The sequence below is a fragment of the Varanus komodoensis genome, unplaced genomic scaffold (genome assembly GCF_004798865.1).
Source record: "Varanus komodoensis strain SLA01 unplaced genomic scaffold, ASM479886v1 scaffold132, whole genome shotgun sequence".
NCBI lineage: Eukaryota > Metazoa > Chordata > Lepidosauria > Squamata > Varanidae > Varanus > Varanus komodoensis.
In genome coordinates this window covers 1-14977 of record NW_025335381.1, presented here as the reverse complement: position 1 = coordinate 14977, position 14977 = coordinate 1, and the positions used below count along the sequence as shown (strand labels likewise).

General features: G+C 58.7%; 1 protein-coding gene across 1 annotated transcript; it reads right to left on the bottom strand.

Annotated features, from left to right (window-relative positions):
* Positions 1-3512: 3512 nt before the first annotated feature.
* Positions 3513-9794, bottom strand: LOC123019613 (solute carrier family 22 member 6-A-like). Its single transcript, XM_044422623.1, has 9 exons — positions 9378-9794; positions 8698-8801; positions 8389-8543; positions 7555-7723; positions 6837-6960; positions 5841-5953; positions 5109-5323; positions 3956-4064; positions 3513-3720 (listed from the first exon to the last, which is right to left on the bottom strand). The coding sequence occupies exons 1-9, from the start codon at positions 9792-9794 to the stop codon at positions 3513-3515; spliced, it is 1614 nt and encodes a 537-aa protein (XP_044278558.1).
* Positions 9795-14977: the final 5183 nt, after the last annotated feature.

Genomic DNA, 14977 nt, shown 5'->3' with positions numbered 1-14977 from the left:
GCGCAGGAGAGAGATGGCGCAAGCGCTCCATCCACACGTGCAACTGTTTCCTGTGGTTTTTAGTCCCGGCGACGCTGTGCGCGCGCGTTTGTTGGTTTTTTCCCATCAAATGTGAAACACGCAAGTGCACCGCCACCTGACTCTCGTGTACACGGTCTTTACTGTCTGTGCTTCGGCATTTCAGTTCCCTCTGCCCGTGCAGCTGCTGCGCTGGCCACCCCATTCCAGCGCACGGACACAGATCTGCGAAAGTGCGGAAAGGCCTGTTGCACACGTCCGAGGAAGTGGACAATGTTTGCAAAATTGTGTTTTCTCCATGCACCCAAAGACCGACTTTCTGCTGTGACAGCTGCAACAGAACAACCGCACTGATATATACTCCCCCACCATGAAAACGAAACAAGGAAGTGCCTACATTTTTCCGAGTTGTGTACCAAAGCAGCACTGCTTTCTGCCTGCGGACTCCTGTGAGGCAAAGCGTGGGTGGAGGAGGAAAGCAAGCTCTGGGACAGAGCGGTGGGCTCCAGGGGTGGGGGGGGGGGTCCATCTTCCATCTGCTCGACACCCCCCTCATCTCAGTTGCCCTCAGTAGCCACCCCCTGCCGGGAAGTGGCCAAAGGGTGTTGGGAGATGGTGCGTGACAGACGGGACCCCTTGCTGGGTGATGCAGGACTGCTTTGTAGAATTGCAAGGCAGGGGTCCAAAGAAGCCATCGGGGGGCCCTTGCCAAGGGCCCCTCTGGCGGGACAAGCGCTCTTGGGGTGGCGTCTGGCTTCCCCTTCGCTCTGGCCCAGGCCGCAGCGGCGATGGAGCCGGGGTGCTGGTGGCTCCTCCTTGGCGGAAGAGCCGCTGAGGGTGGTGCTGAGAAGGCAGGCTCGCCCGGGGGGGGGGGGGACCGGGAGGCTTACGCAGAGACCCACCAACCCCCGGAGCTGGCACATGGTGTCAGCCACCTCCCGGTTTGTGGTGCTGCTGGGCAGGCAGGCAGGCAGGCAGGCAGGCGTCTGATGCAGCAGCGCCCAGTCCGAAGCGCTCGAGGCAATGGCATTCGAGGCTCCGGGTGATGTGGCATTTGCCCCCAGCCGGGGGGCTGCACTCCCTGGGGAAAAGATGGCCCCCTGCCAGGAGGGACGCTTGCCAAGGCACTCCGCTTCCCCCAAGAACTCAGCACACCCGCCAGATAACAAACGCAGCGTTTCCTTTATTACAAATCCGTGTAGACAGGCACTGAGAAATACCTGATCCAAACTATTCAACACGTACAGTCCCCACATAACGGTCTGGGCATCCACACACTCGTGTTGGAGCCGGATGGTGCGAATGCAGCCCTGCTCGCCTTCTCCGTGGGAGCTTCTGCTCAGCATTTGACCCACAGTCCGGACTTGGCAGAAACATGGCCTCTTCCCATCGCCCTTCCACAGTTTGGGTCATTTCTGCTCTCCAGCCCCATTGTCTGTGGGTTCGGGTGTTGGGCAGGGAGTGTGAAGACGTGAGTTTGGGTCTCCATTCGTTCCAGAAGCTCTCTGGGTGACTCTGAGCCTTTCCTACCTCGTAGGGTTGTTGTGAGGATAATATGGAGAAGAGCAAGACCGCTGTGCCACCGTGGTTTCCCCGCCAGATCAAGATATAAATATAATAATAAATACAACCGAAGCCTTAACCATAACTCCCATCATCCCCAGCCAGCATGGCCACTGGGGTTGTGGAGAGCCACTGTGGTTCCCAGCAGTGAGGCTTGTTGGACCGGGGTTTGGGGATTCCGAGCCCCACTTGGCCATGAAACTCCCTGGGTGGCCACGGCCCAGGCACGGACTCGCAGCATGGCCTGCCTTGCAGGGCTGTTGTGAGGATCAAAGGGAGAGGAGAGGAATCAAGTACGTCACCTTCAGAACAAAGACAGGATATAAATAAAAAAGAAGCCAGTCCCTCGTGTTCTGCGAGGGAATTGTTTTCTCCCAGCCGCCAGCACTTTCCACATCTCGCCCCGGATCAGGCCTGCCTGGAGTCACAACATTGTGGCTTCGCAACCAAGAGCTGGTCACGGAAGGGCTGCTTTATGACAGGCTTGTGTTAGCCTTGCTGTTCAGCCACGAAAATCCCCACGCACAACACAAGAAAGCAGCAGCGACAAAATTGTCCCAGTTTTGAGCATTCGAGCAGCCGGACACAATTAAGCAAAACAGGCTCTTTGCTTGATGCCAAAAGACGGAAGCAGGCCTCCCTGGAGAGAGAATTCCGGAAATGGGGCCACCACCGAGAAGGTCCCGTGCCCCATCATCCACTGCCCCCGTTCGGACGGAAGAGGAAAGCCTCCGCTGCGCAGACGGGCTGCCTCGAAGGCCCGGGTCCGCTCCAGTTCTTTTCTCGGGATACTTGCTTGGCCCGCTGGAAGGGCGAGATTGCAGGCCCCTCGGAAAGGGCCGGACCCCACGGGGTGGTGACATTTGGGCCTGGGTGGCCCGAAGGGAGTGTCCCTGATTCGCATCCACCTGGAGCTCAGAAGCGGGTCGACTGGATGACGTGAACCGTGATCTTCTTCTCCGGGAGTTCCCCAAGGACTGCTTTGGACTTCCGTCTGGCTCTGGGAACACACGGCATGAAAGGGGCATTAGAAGATAGGAAAGCTCGCTGGGAGGAGGAGGACAGACGAAGGGAAGGGAAGGGAATAAACAAAACAAAACAAAATAAAATTCAGCCTTTGTCAGGAAGGAAGGATGCTAAACAAGGAGGCGTGGGATTGATTGAAAACAACGCTGGGAAGAGCACGGAGGGTAAACTGTGGCGCTGACAGAGGGATCAAAGCAGCGGTGAGGTTATCCCAGAGAAGCGGCTGAAGGGGGTGGGAGCGATGACGCGATTTCTTTTGATCAGCTCCTGTTTGAAGTGCGGAAGGCAAGCTTCTGTGTCGCCCGGGAGCTTCCCCAACTCAGACCTTTCAGGCTAGCCCAGCAACACTGCCAACGCCGCTTGCCACCCGCGCGGCTTTGTAGCCCCGTCCGTCCACCATGCGCGCGTCGGAGAAAGGGATGGGCGCAAAGGTGCCCCAGCGCAGCAGGAAGCCCTGGCGAGCGCCGCGAAAGCCATCGGTGGGATCGAGAAGAAGCGCCTTGCTCTGTTGCCTCCTCCCCAGCGTCCACGTATCCTGTGGAAGACTGCACCTGGCTAGGGAGGTTCTATTCCATATTTGGGAAAGGGCTTTCACTGAGTGCTAAGAGCACCTGCTTGGCACACAAGTGGCCCAAGGTTTGCTTTCAACATCAGGGCCAACTCGGAGAGCAACTCCTGGCCGGGGTCAACCAACATCCCAACCTTTTTGGTTCGGGGCACCTCTAAAATTTTGAGAGTATTGTGGGCACTCTCACGAGAACCATGTCCTGCCATAAAAGACTAATTTCCCCAAGGGCAGCCTGTCACCCGAGAAGAAGCGAAGTGCAAGGCCAGGGTGGGCTACGAGGCCCCAGGGGCCAAACCCGCGTAACGGCCCTTGGGTGCGGTTTAGTGGGAGGCGAAACCTACTTCTCCTCCACTTCTTCTATGGTGTCCAGCAGCGGCACGTTGAACATTTCGGGGAGGAATGCGGCAGAAACGCCGGACAGGATGGGCGAGACGCCGAAGATCACCAGCGGCAGGAACCGGTGATAGTCGCCTGCCATCAGGACCACCGGGGCCACGATCCCGCCCAGGCGCGCCATGATCGTGACGAAACTGGTGCCGGTTTGCCTGTCGCAAAAAGAGTGGGATGAAATATTCACAAATATTCACACGACCCGGGAGTTTTCGGGGGGCGGGGAGGCCACAGCAAAGCCGGGAGGCTTCCCGAAGATCGGTGGCTGGGAGAAGTGGGGGACCCGAGGGAAGGGGGTGGGGAAGCCCAGAGGGCGAGGGCGAGGGGGTGCCCAGATGTGGTCCCCAGGCTGAGGACGCCCACCCGGCCCTTGCCCGACGTTGGGGGTACCTGATGACCGTGGGGAAGAGCTCCCCGCTGTAGAGGTAGAGGCACATGGAGGCGGCGGCCAGGCACCCCTTTCCGAGCACCACGAAGACCAGGCGCACCATCAGCATCTCTGGGGCAAGGAGGGAAAAGGGCGCTCGCTCATTTTCAGGGAAGATCCACAGCGCCGGGGTAAAGCCCCGGCTTCACACGCACAGACCGCCCGGTCCAGCCCGCGGCTTCTCTAGGTGGGGCTGGAGGAGGCCTCTGTCGAAGCCAACAGTCCTGCACCGGACAGACCAGTGCATGACCCGATAAAGGCAGGCTCCCCCTGCGACTCGGACCGGCTCTGCAGAAGCGGGGAGGCCGGGCCCAGGCTGCAAAGCCGGGGAGAAAGCGATGCTCATTTCCCCAGGGAGCGAGGATCCATCCGCCTCGTGCAGCCGGAAAAGCCGAGTGGTCCACGCCCGCCGGCCCTGCTGCAGGCGCCTCGCTTCAAGAGGCACACGGCGCTTGGCAGCGCTTTGTGTCCCGGATTAGGAGCTTGGGCAACGGGGGGCGCGACACGGGGCGGGGAGCACGCCCTTGTTACCCAATTTGTCGTCGTCGTCAAAGGCCAGATGAATCTGGGGATTTGTTGGTTTGTGAAAACCCTTCCCGTTTTGCTCCACGTTTGTTGCAAAGTCTGCAACCTTCCCCTAACCGGATGCTTTCCTGATCAGCAGGACTACATGCTTCCCTGCACTTATTTATGCTGGTGTTAATTTTTCAGTGAACTGGCCACGGAGCATCCCTCAGCAGCTGCCCGCTGGCGTCGCCTGCATTATCCAGGAAGCCCTGGATGCTGTTACTCCGGAACGTTTTGTGGGGAAAAAGGCTACTCCAAAGGGGGCAAAAATGGGAACTCCCAGGAAGAAAACACGGCAGCTCCTACAGAATCCACGATATTTTTGTAACAGCTGCAATCATTAATAAATAATTTTGCAACTGCCAAGCACATCCCTGGGGACCTTGCCGGGGGGGCCCTGATGGGTCCTCAGCAGCTGCCCGACCAGGCCAGCCCTGCCGCCAGCCTTGCCGCCCTCCCGCTTCCAAACGCCTCCACTGCGAGCTGTTCTGGCGGAGATCGAACGGCGCCCACTGCCTGGATGCCCCTCTCGCAGGCGCTGCGTCTTACCAGCGGGGATGGGGAGGCTGAGCAGGAGAAAGGCCCCCGCAAGGATGAGGGAGACTGCTTGGATGGTGCGTCGGCCGAAGAAGTTGAGCAGCAGGGCACACGCCATCTTGGCCACCAGGTCGATGGCTCCGAAGAAGAGCTGCACCAGGAAGAGGTCCAGGCCGAACACGGAGAGGTCCATGGAGAGGCCAAAGTAGGCCATGTTCATGGAGAAGCTGCGGAGAATTAGGCTGCTCAGAGCGGGGGGGGGGGGGGCCGGGGGCAACCACAAAAGGGCTCAGATTGGGGGGGGCCCGTGTGGGTAACGGGGGGCTGGTCCACTGGGGTCTGATGCACCAGGATCCCTGAGCCATTGGACCATGTGCCCCTGGACAGCAGAGGTGGCGGGGGGAACGGCTCCCAGAGATTTGGGGCTGTGAACAGACGATTCAGCACCCCACCCCGAGGGAGCCGAATTTGGACTGGTGGCTCCTGCACCCAGCCCGATGAGGAGCTCTGTGGAACCCGAATCCTCGTGCGCTCTTCCACGACATTTTCCTCTCTCTCTCTCTCTCTCTCTTTCTAACTTTTGTGTCCCAGCCACTACCAAAAGGTCTGGGGACGGTCTTGCAGTGAACCCGAGCAAAGCACGGCACCCGCATTTTGGAGGCTCCCGGCTCCCTTTTTGCTCACCTGCCCCACCTGGCTCTTTGTTTGCTTTGCCCCACACGCGCCCTGAGCCCCCCGGAGTACCTGATGAGCATGAGACAGCAGCTGATGCGCCTCAGGCCGGGGGTGCGGAAGAGGTCCAAGCAGGAGTGTGCGCTCTTCCCTGGGGAAATGCTCCCGGTTTGCGCCTCCAGCTTCTGGAAGGAGCAGAAAGCGCGACTCAGAGAAATCCTGTCAGAGAAGCGTTGCTTATGTGCCTTCATGTTCTAAAATCAAACCTGCACCCCTTTCTCAGAAAGCACCTGAGTGCCATGCCAGGTCGGTGCTGCTGCTCCTTTAAGAAGGTGCCATTCCGGACTGAGGAGCCGCTGGAGGCTAATCCTCTTCGTGAGGAAATACAGGTGAAAGACTGAAACAACGATGTCGGCTTGTTCCTGAACGGACGCACTTCAGCCCGTCCTCCCTCAGAGCCTGCAGTGCGGTATTTCCGACCAGCTCCTCCTCCAGACACACTTGCATGTTTAAGCAGGATCCAAAGAGGTTCCTGCAAAGAGGTTAATCAATTGGCGGCCCAGTAAAGCAAAAGGGAGCGTTTTCCACGCCGTTGTTGCCAGTACTTCGGGTGGCTTAGAACATCATGCCATGCCTAGAGACGTCACGATGCTCTTGTAGCAGCACTATCTGGAAGCTGAACCCTCTGCATTGGTGTATGTGACCAGTGGGTTATAAAAGTCTCTGCGCGTGGGCCGCGATTTCGCAGTTGGCGATGGGGGGGAACCGCGGCCCGGTGGCACGCCGGCGTCAGTCACCGCCTGGCCGCTCTTTCAATAAAACCGCCGAGGTTCCAGGCGACAGGGTCTCCCCTGGCTGAGCCTGCTGTCCTGCTTGCGGCTGCCAGCGAGGCTTCCCTCCCGACAACTCGCGGGAGCGATGCGGGAGAGGGGCGCACGGGGACGGGGCAGGCGGGGGCTGCGCTCCGGGGCTCAGACCGTCTCTGCCCCTTGCGCCTGCCTCTTCCGCCCCGACAGGAAGGGCGGCCCGACCCGCGGAGGAGTGGGGGCCGTGGGGGCGCCCGTTTACCTTCAGGATGGCCGACCCCGCCGCGGTGTCCTTCCCGTTGATCCGGGCCACCAGCTTCAGGCTCTGCAGGGCGGCCTCCCGCTCGTCGTTCATGAGCAGCCAGCGTGCTGATTCCGGGAGCCACCTGAGGCGGGAGGCCGGGTTAGGTTTGTTCGCGTTCCCCATTATGTGAATGTTCTGTCCTTCCTCCAAGGAAAGCTGAACCATTTATGAGGCTGGAGCTTCACAACAGCCCTGTGAGGTGGGACGGGATGCAGATGGGGACAGGCGATGCTGAATGTTGTGGCGTAGGGGCCCCTCCAGTTCGAACTGGGGCTGACCCTGCTTGCTCCAAAGGCTGGATCAGGCACTTCAGGCTGTTCTCTCCAGCTGGCCCGGGGGGGAAGCCCTGCCTGTGCCCTCGCGCCTGTTCCAGGGGGCACCAAATTGCAGAACGGGATTGCGGAAGTGCAAGGCGCGGAACTGGGCAGAAGATCCATCGAGAGCCTCTGGGAATCTTGGGGGCATCTGTAGCTGATCAGGAAGCACTTCTAAATCCCAGTTCTTTACCAACAACCAAATAACCCTTCCCTAAACAGTCGTGCTGAATTCAGAAAGTGTGGATTGGTCTGGCGAGAAGGGGAGTGGACGCTATTCGGTACTGGAATGCAAAAGAGAGAGCGGCTTTCCCAAGTTTTCTGCCTCCGTTGCGTCGAGGCGGCCGAGGCTGGGGACTTACCAGGAGTAGGCGAAGAAGCAGAAGAACGGGGCGGAGATGGCCAGCTGCAGCCAGCGCCAGTCGCGGATGCCGTAGGCCAGGCCGGCGAGGAGGACCTGCCCGGCGGTGCTGCAGTAGCTCTGGGTGGCCACGACCATCGCCCGGTATTTGGTGGGCACCCACTCCAGGCCTGAAGGAGGGCGAGAGCGAGAGGCAGCGTTCAAACCCCGTGTGCGAATGAGCGGGTCACGGGCGGGGGCGCTGGGCTGGTATAAAACCCAGCTGTGGTTCATGGGTGCCCCGGGCCTTCTGCTGTGTGTGCGCGTTGGCCGACTCGGATCTTGTGCAGCTGGGCATGCTTTGGAGGGCGGCAAATTGTCATGTCTGAATATCCCCAGATCCTCCCCAGAGGGCATATTTTGACGGGGAAATGTGCACTTTTGGTCACCTGGAGCAAGGCATTATCTTCTAGCCTCGCCTACCTCACAGGGCTGTTGTGAGGCTTTCCAAAGCAGGCTACTGTTTTCTCGCTCTTGCTTTTCAAACTGGACTGAGCAACGCTGCTCTACCAAGGCAGACGCCCCCCCCCCCCGGAAAATCTACCCGGGGCTGCATGGCAGGGAGGGTGCACCAAAACTGGCACGGACCCCCTTTCTCCGTCTCGCTCCATCGCCCGCTTCCCTTCATTTTCGCTCCCTTCTCCCTCGCCGACGAGCAGAGGGGAGCACGGGGTTCCCGGGATTCCTGCTCGCGGAAGTGGGCCAGCGCTGGGGACGTGGGCGGCCCACCCAGCTGTAAATTCCCGGCCGCCCGGCCTGCTCGCGGCACACGGGCCCTGGCGGGGTGGACACTTACTGAGACAGACGTAGTTCAGGAGGAAGCCAGAAATGCCGACGCCGCTCAGGAGCCGGAAGATGCAGTAGGTGACGAAATTGGTGGAGAAGGCCGCCGCGGTGCCCATGACGGCGATCAGCAGCAGCGACCAGATGAGGACCAGCCGGCGCCCGTACCTGCATGGAGAGACCCTCGTCTGCTGGGGCAGGTGCTGGGCTTGGGAGTGGCCCGCAAATTTGGGGGCACCCCTTGATTTGGGGCTGAATCCCTTCACGGTTTGGCCAAACGGAGCCACCCAGAGAAGGGGCTCGGGGGGCGGGCGGCCCTTACCTGTCCGAGAGGTCTCCGAAGACGAAGGCTCCCACCAGAACGCCCGCCATGAAGAGGGACTGTGCCAGGCTCTTGAGGGGCTGCAGGTCGCACACGAGGTCCCACTGCGGGGGCCGAAAGCGGGGGGGGGGTGTTGGCAGGGCAGCTGCAGGGAGCGGAGCGAGCCGTGCTCCCTCAGCCCGGCCTACCTGGCAGGGATGCTGTGAGGACCACACTGGGGGCACGGCCAGAGCCGTCTGTGCCACCGTGGGCGACTGAGATGCGGACACGATACCGAGGAGCACAGATCTCAGTGCAGACTGACAGAGCGACGGTCAGGAAAACGGGGACAGGAAAAAGGGGCTCGAGAAAGGTGCGAGTCCCCCATCGTAACTCCCGGGCTCATCTCGGAGTGCCACCCCTTGGACTACCGGCTACCTGAGCGCCAAGTTGTGGCAGAAAGGTGAGCCAGCCGCCACAAGTTCCCACTATTTATTTCGCCCCACCTGCTCCCCACAGAGCAACGCTGCGCAGAGGGAGCCGAGCCTGACACAGCCCAGGTGTGGCTTTCTAACTTGGCACGCACCCATAAAAATGCGCACGAGCAGATTTTGTGCAGATCGGTGTCCCAAGAGCCCCCGCCCCCAATGCCTCCACGATCCTTTAAGCGCTTGGCAAAGCTCCTGGCCCCCGCACCGTACCTCGGTGACGATGGTGGAGCGGAAGGTGCTGTGGTCGTATTCCCAACCGTCCCGGCACGGCTCCGTTGCCGCGCTTCCGTCCTCCTCCAGCGACCCATTGGGGCCAGACGCCGCCCTGAGGGCCAAGCGCCGGCAGCTTTCTGGCCGCAGGGCCTGGCCCAGAGGCGTCGCTTGCCCGTGCTGGGAGGCGTTGGCCGCTGCCGGCTCGTGGCACCGGTGCCCCGGGGTTGCCGCGCTGAAGTTCTGCACCAGGTTGTGGCTGGCCAGGAGCAGGACCGGCAGGCAGAGCAGCAGCAGCGAGAAGAGCTGGAAGAGGCCCATGTTGCCGACTTCCTCCAGCAGGTCCCCGAAGGCGATGGGGGCCCCGGGGCCCCCGGGGCACAGGGAGAGGCGGCGCTGGCCTTTCGCTGGAGACATCCTGGGCCACGTTTCCTTGGGCCGGGTGTGGTGCCCTCTTTTATGCTCACGGGAAGGAAGGCATGAGCGGTGGGGGCGGGGGGCGGGGGGGTTAATCAGTGACTGCCAGAGCCCATCAGGAGTCCTCCGTGACCGCCGTGCCCCTTCCACGGGAGGCGGGTGCGAAAGCCTGCAAAGGGGGGTCTGTGGCTGGGAATGGCAGCATGCACCCCCCCTCGCCCCGACTTTATCCCGCTATTGTGCTAACACTAGTATTTGCTCCGATTATTAATATAATTAATTGTGCATGCCGTTCATTTGTTCGGCAGTTTCCCTCTGAGCTTTCGGGGAGCTCTCCATGGTGCTCCCTGTTTGGCAGTCGAGTTTGGCACCACGAGGGGCTCCCATGGAATTAAACATAAAAGCTGCCATGACTGCAAGATTATGTTGCATTGATTTATGAATAAAATTCCAAGGGGCTTCAAGCGTGGCTTTTTGGATTCTCCCAAAACAGAGTATGTTTGTCCAAATGCTTGCAACGTTACCTCTTGTGATACCAGTACATTTTGAAGGATCCCGTGGGAATCTGCTTCTCTTTATTCTTTTAATTTGGGTAAGGAAGGGAGAAGAGGGCCCCAGAGCTGTCTCCTCCTTCGCACCTCTTTTGACCACCCCCTTCTTTCTCTCATTTAGGAATATCAGGCTCAAAAGCAGTCCAGCTTGCCCAGGGCTGTCGACACGGGCCGGCAGCCGCTGGGTTTTGGCCGGAGTTTTTGCAGCTCTACCTGGAAATGCCCGGAATCGAACTGGGGAACTTGCACGTGCAAAGCGGGGGCTCCGTTCCTGGGCTACAGCCCCTCCCAGATCAACAGATTCCCAACACCATCACAGCCCCCCCCCCCCCCTAGTTAATCATCAGTTCATAGATGCAGTGAACTGGTGTTGTTACATCTCTTGCCCTACAAAACACCGGCCTTCTTACGTCGGAGGAAGGAAGAGGACATCAATGGTTAATCATTCCCACTCCAACCGCAGCTTTCCTGCTGGACCAGCTCTCTGCCCCTCTCCCCTCTGCCCTTAATTGTGGCCACGGGCTGCATGACTGGGCATTCCTAGAAACGTCTCCTCTCTCTGACACACAAATACAGCACACCCCCCGGCCGACCTCGCCAATTGCAGGGCTACTCCTGGTTGCTCCTCCGGGCGGATGGCACAAGGCACATAACACCCCCCTCGGGTCAGGTTTCGAAGGCTGGGGCTGCCGAGGTCCCCGGAGGCAGGGCATGCCTAGTTCCCCATATTTTTTATCAGTATTAGAAGATTTTCAGGAGAATAAGCTGGCGCATTCCAGATTAGTCCTCGAAGCCATGTGTTCCCCCGCTGTCAGAGCCCACCACGCCGAGAGGTTTTTAACCCACGGAAGGGGCTCTGCTGGGGTGAGCTGGAGCTGCTGCGAAGACGGCAGGGGGGAGAGCTCCTCCCATGCCCCCACTGCCAAACAAAACACCGACATGGCGTGGTGCCTGCGTTTGCCTCCAGGTCTTCCCCCGGTTATGATCTAGTGCTCGATGAGCCACGGAGACGCACATGGCCTGCTCTCTCGTCCCCCACATCCTGCCCACCCCAAATCAAAAGGTGTCTTTCCCATGTTCACGTGCAGGGATCAGTAAACAGGCACAAGCCGGGATCTGGCCGGCGCTTCGCTGCTCAAAGAGGAACCTGTTTGCCGCTCGGGTTTGGAGCCCCCAGACAGGCCCCGAGCCGCTGCGCAGACTCCGTGGCAAAGGGGAAGCGCCCTCTTTTCTGTGGTCTCGAGCGCACTCGGCTCTAGTCAGCACCCGCCCCCGCAGGGGTTGGCCCTGCTTACCCCGGTTGTTTTCCTTCTCACAGGAGGCACTGATCCATCTGTCAAGGGGTATTTACATGGCGGAGGGCAGACTCCAGGGTGAACGAGGCCTCTTTCCTCTGCGGGTGCCAAGTGCGAGCTTCCGTCAACCTTGGGTGCAGCCCCACTAAACGCTTCCCTTCCAGGCCCGGATGGGCAGCCGCCTTCCTGGGAGCCCGGCTAATGAGTTCCGCCAGGGCAGGAGGGCACCAGCTCTGGAGAAGAGCCGCAATAGTTGTGCTTTTGGGGGGGAGAGGGGGGGGCACGTTACTGCTGAGCTCAGCCATGCTGACTGCAGACTTCGGAGGGCTTTGGAGCAAGACGTGGCCAGCAATGGCACCCGGGGCGGCTGCCCGGCGCCTCCTTGCCACGAGCAGCCCCCGCCTTCTCCTCTCGCAGGGGTCCAGTCCAGCAGGAGGAGGCAAAGCGGGGGCTCTCCATGCCTCTGCCCCCACCGCCTGGAGAAGGCAGCAAGCAGGCAGCACTGCAATGGGAACACCGCCCTCCGTGCCAGCGGGGGGGGGGCAGGCGAGGCGGCCAGGGCAGCTGCCCCCTTCCGGGGTTCCCGGGCAGCAGCATCCCGCTCTGTTTTGTGAGAGCTTCCCAGAACTGCGTCCCCGTGGGGGCCCCCAGCATTCCAGCAGCTCGGACGCCCCATTTCAAGCAGGGTGAGCCACCTTGGCCCACGATCCCCCTCCCGACATAGCCCCTGTGCCACCATCCCTATGAATCAGTGGGTGGGGAGGCTTGGAAATATGTAGCAGGTGACCCAATTTCAGCTGCGGACTGCAGGGTGGGATGGCCAGATTTAACTTGTTTTCAAGCTCTATTCATTCATTCGTTCATTCATTTTTATTTATGTATTTATTTTACTTAAAGTTTTTTTATGCCATCCAATACTAAAGTCTCTGGGTGGCTTACAAAAAAACTGAACAACTACATACAACTGTGTTTTCACCCTGACTCCAGGTGGAGTCTCTTTGGCCGGAAGCTTGCAAGAATCAGACCACCTTCTGTTGCCATCCCAGAATGGGGGGGGGGGTAGCAGTAGGACTGCGGCCCACCAAAATGTCTCCCAGCCCCTCCCCCCACAAAGTTGCTGCTCACTGATCCAGATTAGCCCATCAGGGCAGTTTTTGCCTTCACCTGCTTTGTAAAGCAAGCAGAGCTGAGTGGCCAGTTCCACACCAGGAACCCCGAATGCATCCAAAAGGGGGCGATCTCTTTGCTGGAGCAGGGAACGCCGAAGGGGGTGGCAGATGGTGCCTGGATCGGTGCCAGCGGGAAAGCTCCTCGCCTGGTACCTCCGGCCTGCCAAATGTCCGACAACCTTTCAGAGAAAGAACCACAACCTTAAAGAACTATAAGCTGGAACAATTTGCTTCTGAGTCTTAATAAAGAATTAATCGACTTAACCGTGGGTAGAAGAAATGTTTGCATTTTCACGGATTTATTAGATGTCGAAATTATATGCGATATTTGTGTATTGTTTTTCTTACACCTTTCTTTTTCTTCATCTTACTACTTTTGTATGGAAAAAAGAGGCGTGACCCAGGGGACTAGCCCCTTGGAGCGTTGCTCCCCCGAGTGTAGCCGGCTAGACTATAAGGAAGTGTGCGGTAGGACTCACTTGAGGAAGAAAAAGTATTTAATTACCACATGTGCTGGAAGTCTCTGAACAATACAGGGTGTGGGTGTGTGGCGATGGGGCGGGGAGAGGTAAACCAGGACCTCCTCCAAAAAGGGCAAGACATGCCCCACCGCTGGGCTTTGAAATGGGAAACACAACTAAGAAATGGATGAGATGGAAGTTCTTTCAAAGAGATTATCCTGGAGTTTTAAATCATTGTGCTTTCAATACAATTGACAAGCGTACAGAAAATATTACTCCTTTTTCAACTAGCAAAATAACCCCAATTACAGTTAATGGGGATCACTGGAACTTCAATAGATTAATAATTGTATTGTTAACCACTGAAAATCATCAAGGATTTAAGATTTAGTTTTCATCATCTAAGGACGTCATCCAGAGTGCCCATTCACGGCCCCCCAAACTTGGGGGATGCTTGACTGTTTAGTATCTCATGGAACAGAATGTCTGGATGATTCATTGCGATTAATTCTGTGATTCATGGATGGGGACACCATTGCTGTGCCAAAAGCCAGAATGCTGGCGGCTTTAACCTCCCAATAGGAAAAACTACTCCTGTGAGAGGCAACCGAGCACTAGAAAAAAGCCCTAAAAACAGCGCGGGGAAACCTTTCCAGGTACAAATGCCAATGTCTCACTATCGCCAGGTAGCATCTCCCACACCTTCTGTCCTGCCTCCCTTCACTGGATTTTTTTTTCTGAAGCGTTCCCTCACAGGGGGCCTTTTTCGTACCTTTTCCAGCCCTACAAAGCCCATTTTCACAGGCAGCAAACCAAGAATCCCAAGTGAGGCCTTTAGCTATTCATTTCTATACTGTCCCATCGCTGAAGCTCTTTGGGCGGTTTATGCAGCCCATAAAAAGATGGGATAAAAGTTCAATAAAAATATCAGAGAATCAGAGAAATATTTAACAGCATAAAATGACTAAAAACAGATAATGAAAACAGACAGTAACCAGGAAAAGAAAAACGATGCCCTGAAAGGATGAGATTTGGCATGAGCCAGGCCACAGCGGGCAACTGATTCCAGAGATGGGGGGCCGCCACTGGGAAGGCCTCCCCCGCAGTTGCCCTCAGAATTGGCACTGAGAGGCCAGTTTGGACGGGGAGAAGGATCCTCTTCGAAGTCTTAAAAAGACTTGTATGAATTCGTGTCCTCACAGTGTGGAAGGAGCAGCCCTTCAAAGACCCCCGGCATTAAGCCTCAGGTGCCGTTTCTGCCCCTTGGCAGGGATGCTTCGGACAAAGCCACAAAGGGGCCACAACCCTGGCCTCGCCTGCCTGGCAGAAGCGCCGTGGGAGCACCCGTGGGACCAGGGGGCACGCTGGAACGGGAATGCCCGCCCCCCAGCAATGCAGCGGTTGCTCCGCTTCTCCCGCAACCCCCGATGGCGCTTCTGGCTAACCGGTCCTGCCGTCCTTGCCCTGCTGGGTGGCGATGGTGCAGCTGCTGGCGCCAAGGAGCGCTGGGGCTCAGGGCCCGGGGCTGCGAGACGAGGAGGAGCGAGGGCACTGGACTGCGGGAATAGGTCGGGCAGAGACGGAGGGGCCGGAGGAAGGGGGCGCGTGTGGCCCAACCGCGGCTCCTCCGGGGCATCGGAGATGCCCGGCAGCCCCGGAGCTTTCCTTCCGCAAGATCCCCGGCTGGCGGGGCTGGGGGAGCCGGCC

Bases quoted from the DNA above. Each gene is read 5' to 3' on its own strand.
- LOC123019613 (XM_044422623.1), bottom strand. From the start codon at position 9,794: ATGTCTCCAGCGAAAGGCCAGCGCCGCCTCTCCCTGTGCCCCGGGGGC. The intron at 8,544-8,697 runs GTAAGGGCCGCC...CTCTCCATGCAG, and splicing joins TTCGGAGACCTCTCGGACAG to GTACGGGCGCCGGCTGGTCC. The intron at 5,954-6,836 runs GTAAACGGGCGC...TGCTCCTTCCAG, and splicing joins CGGGGTCGGCCATCCTGAAG to AAGCTGGAGGCGCAAACCGG.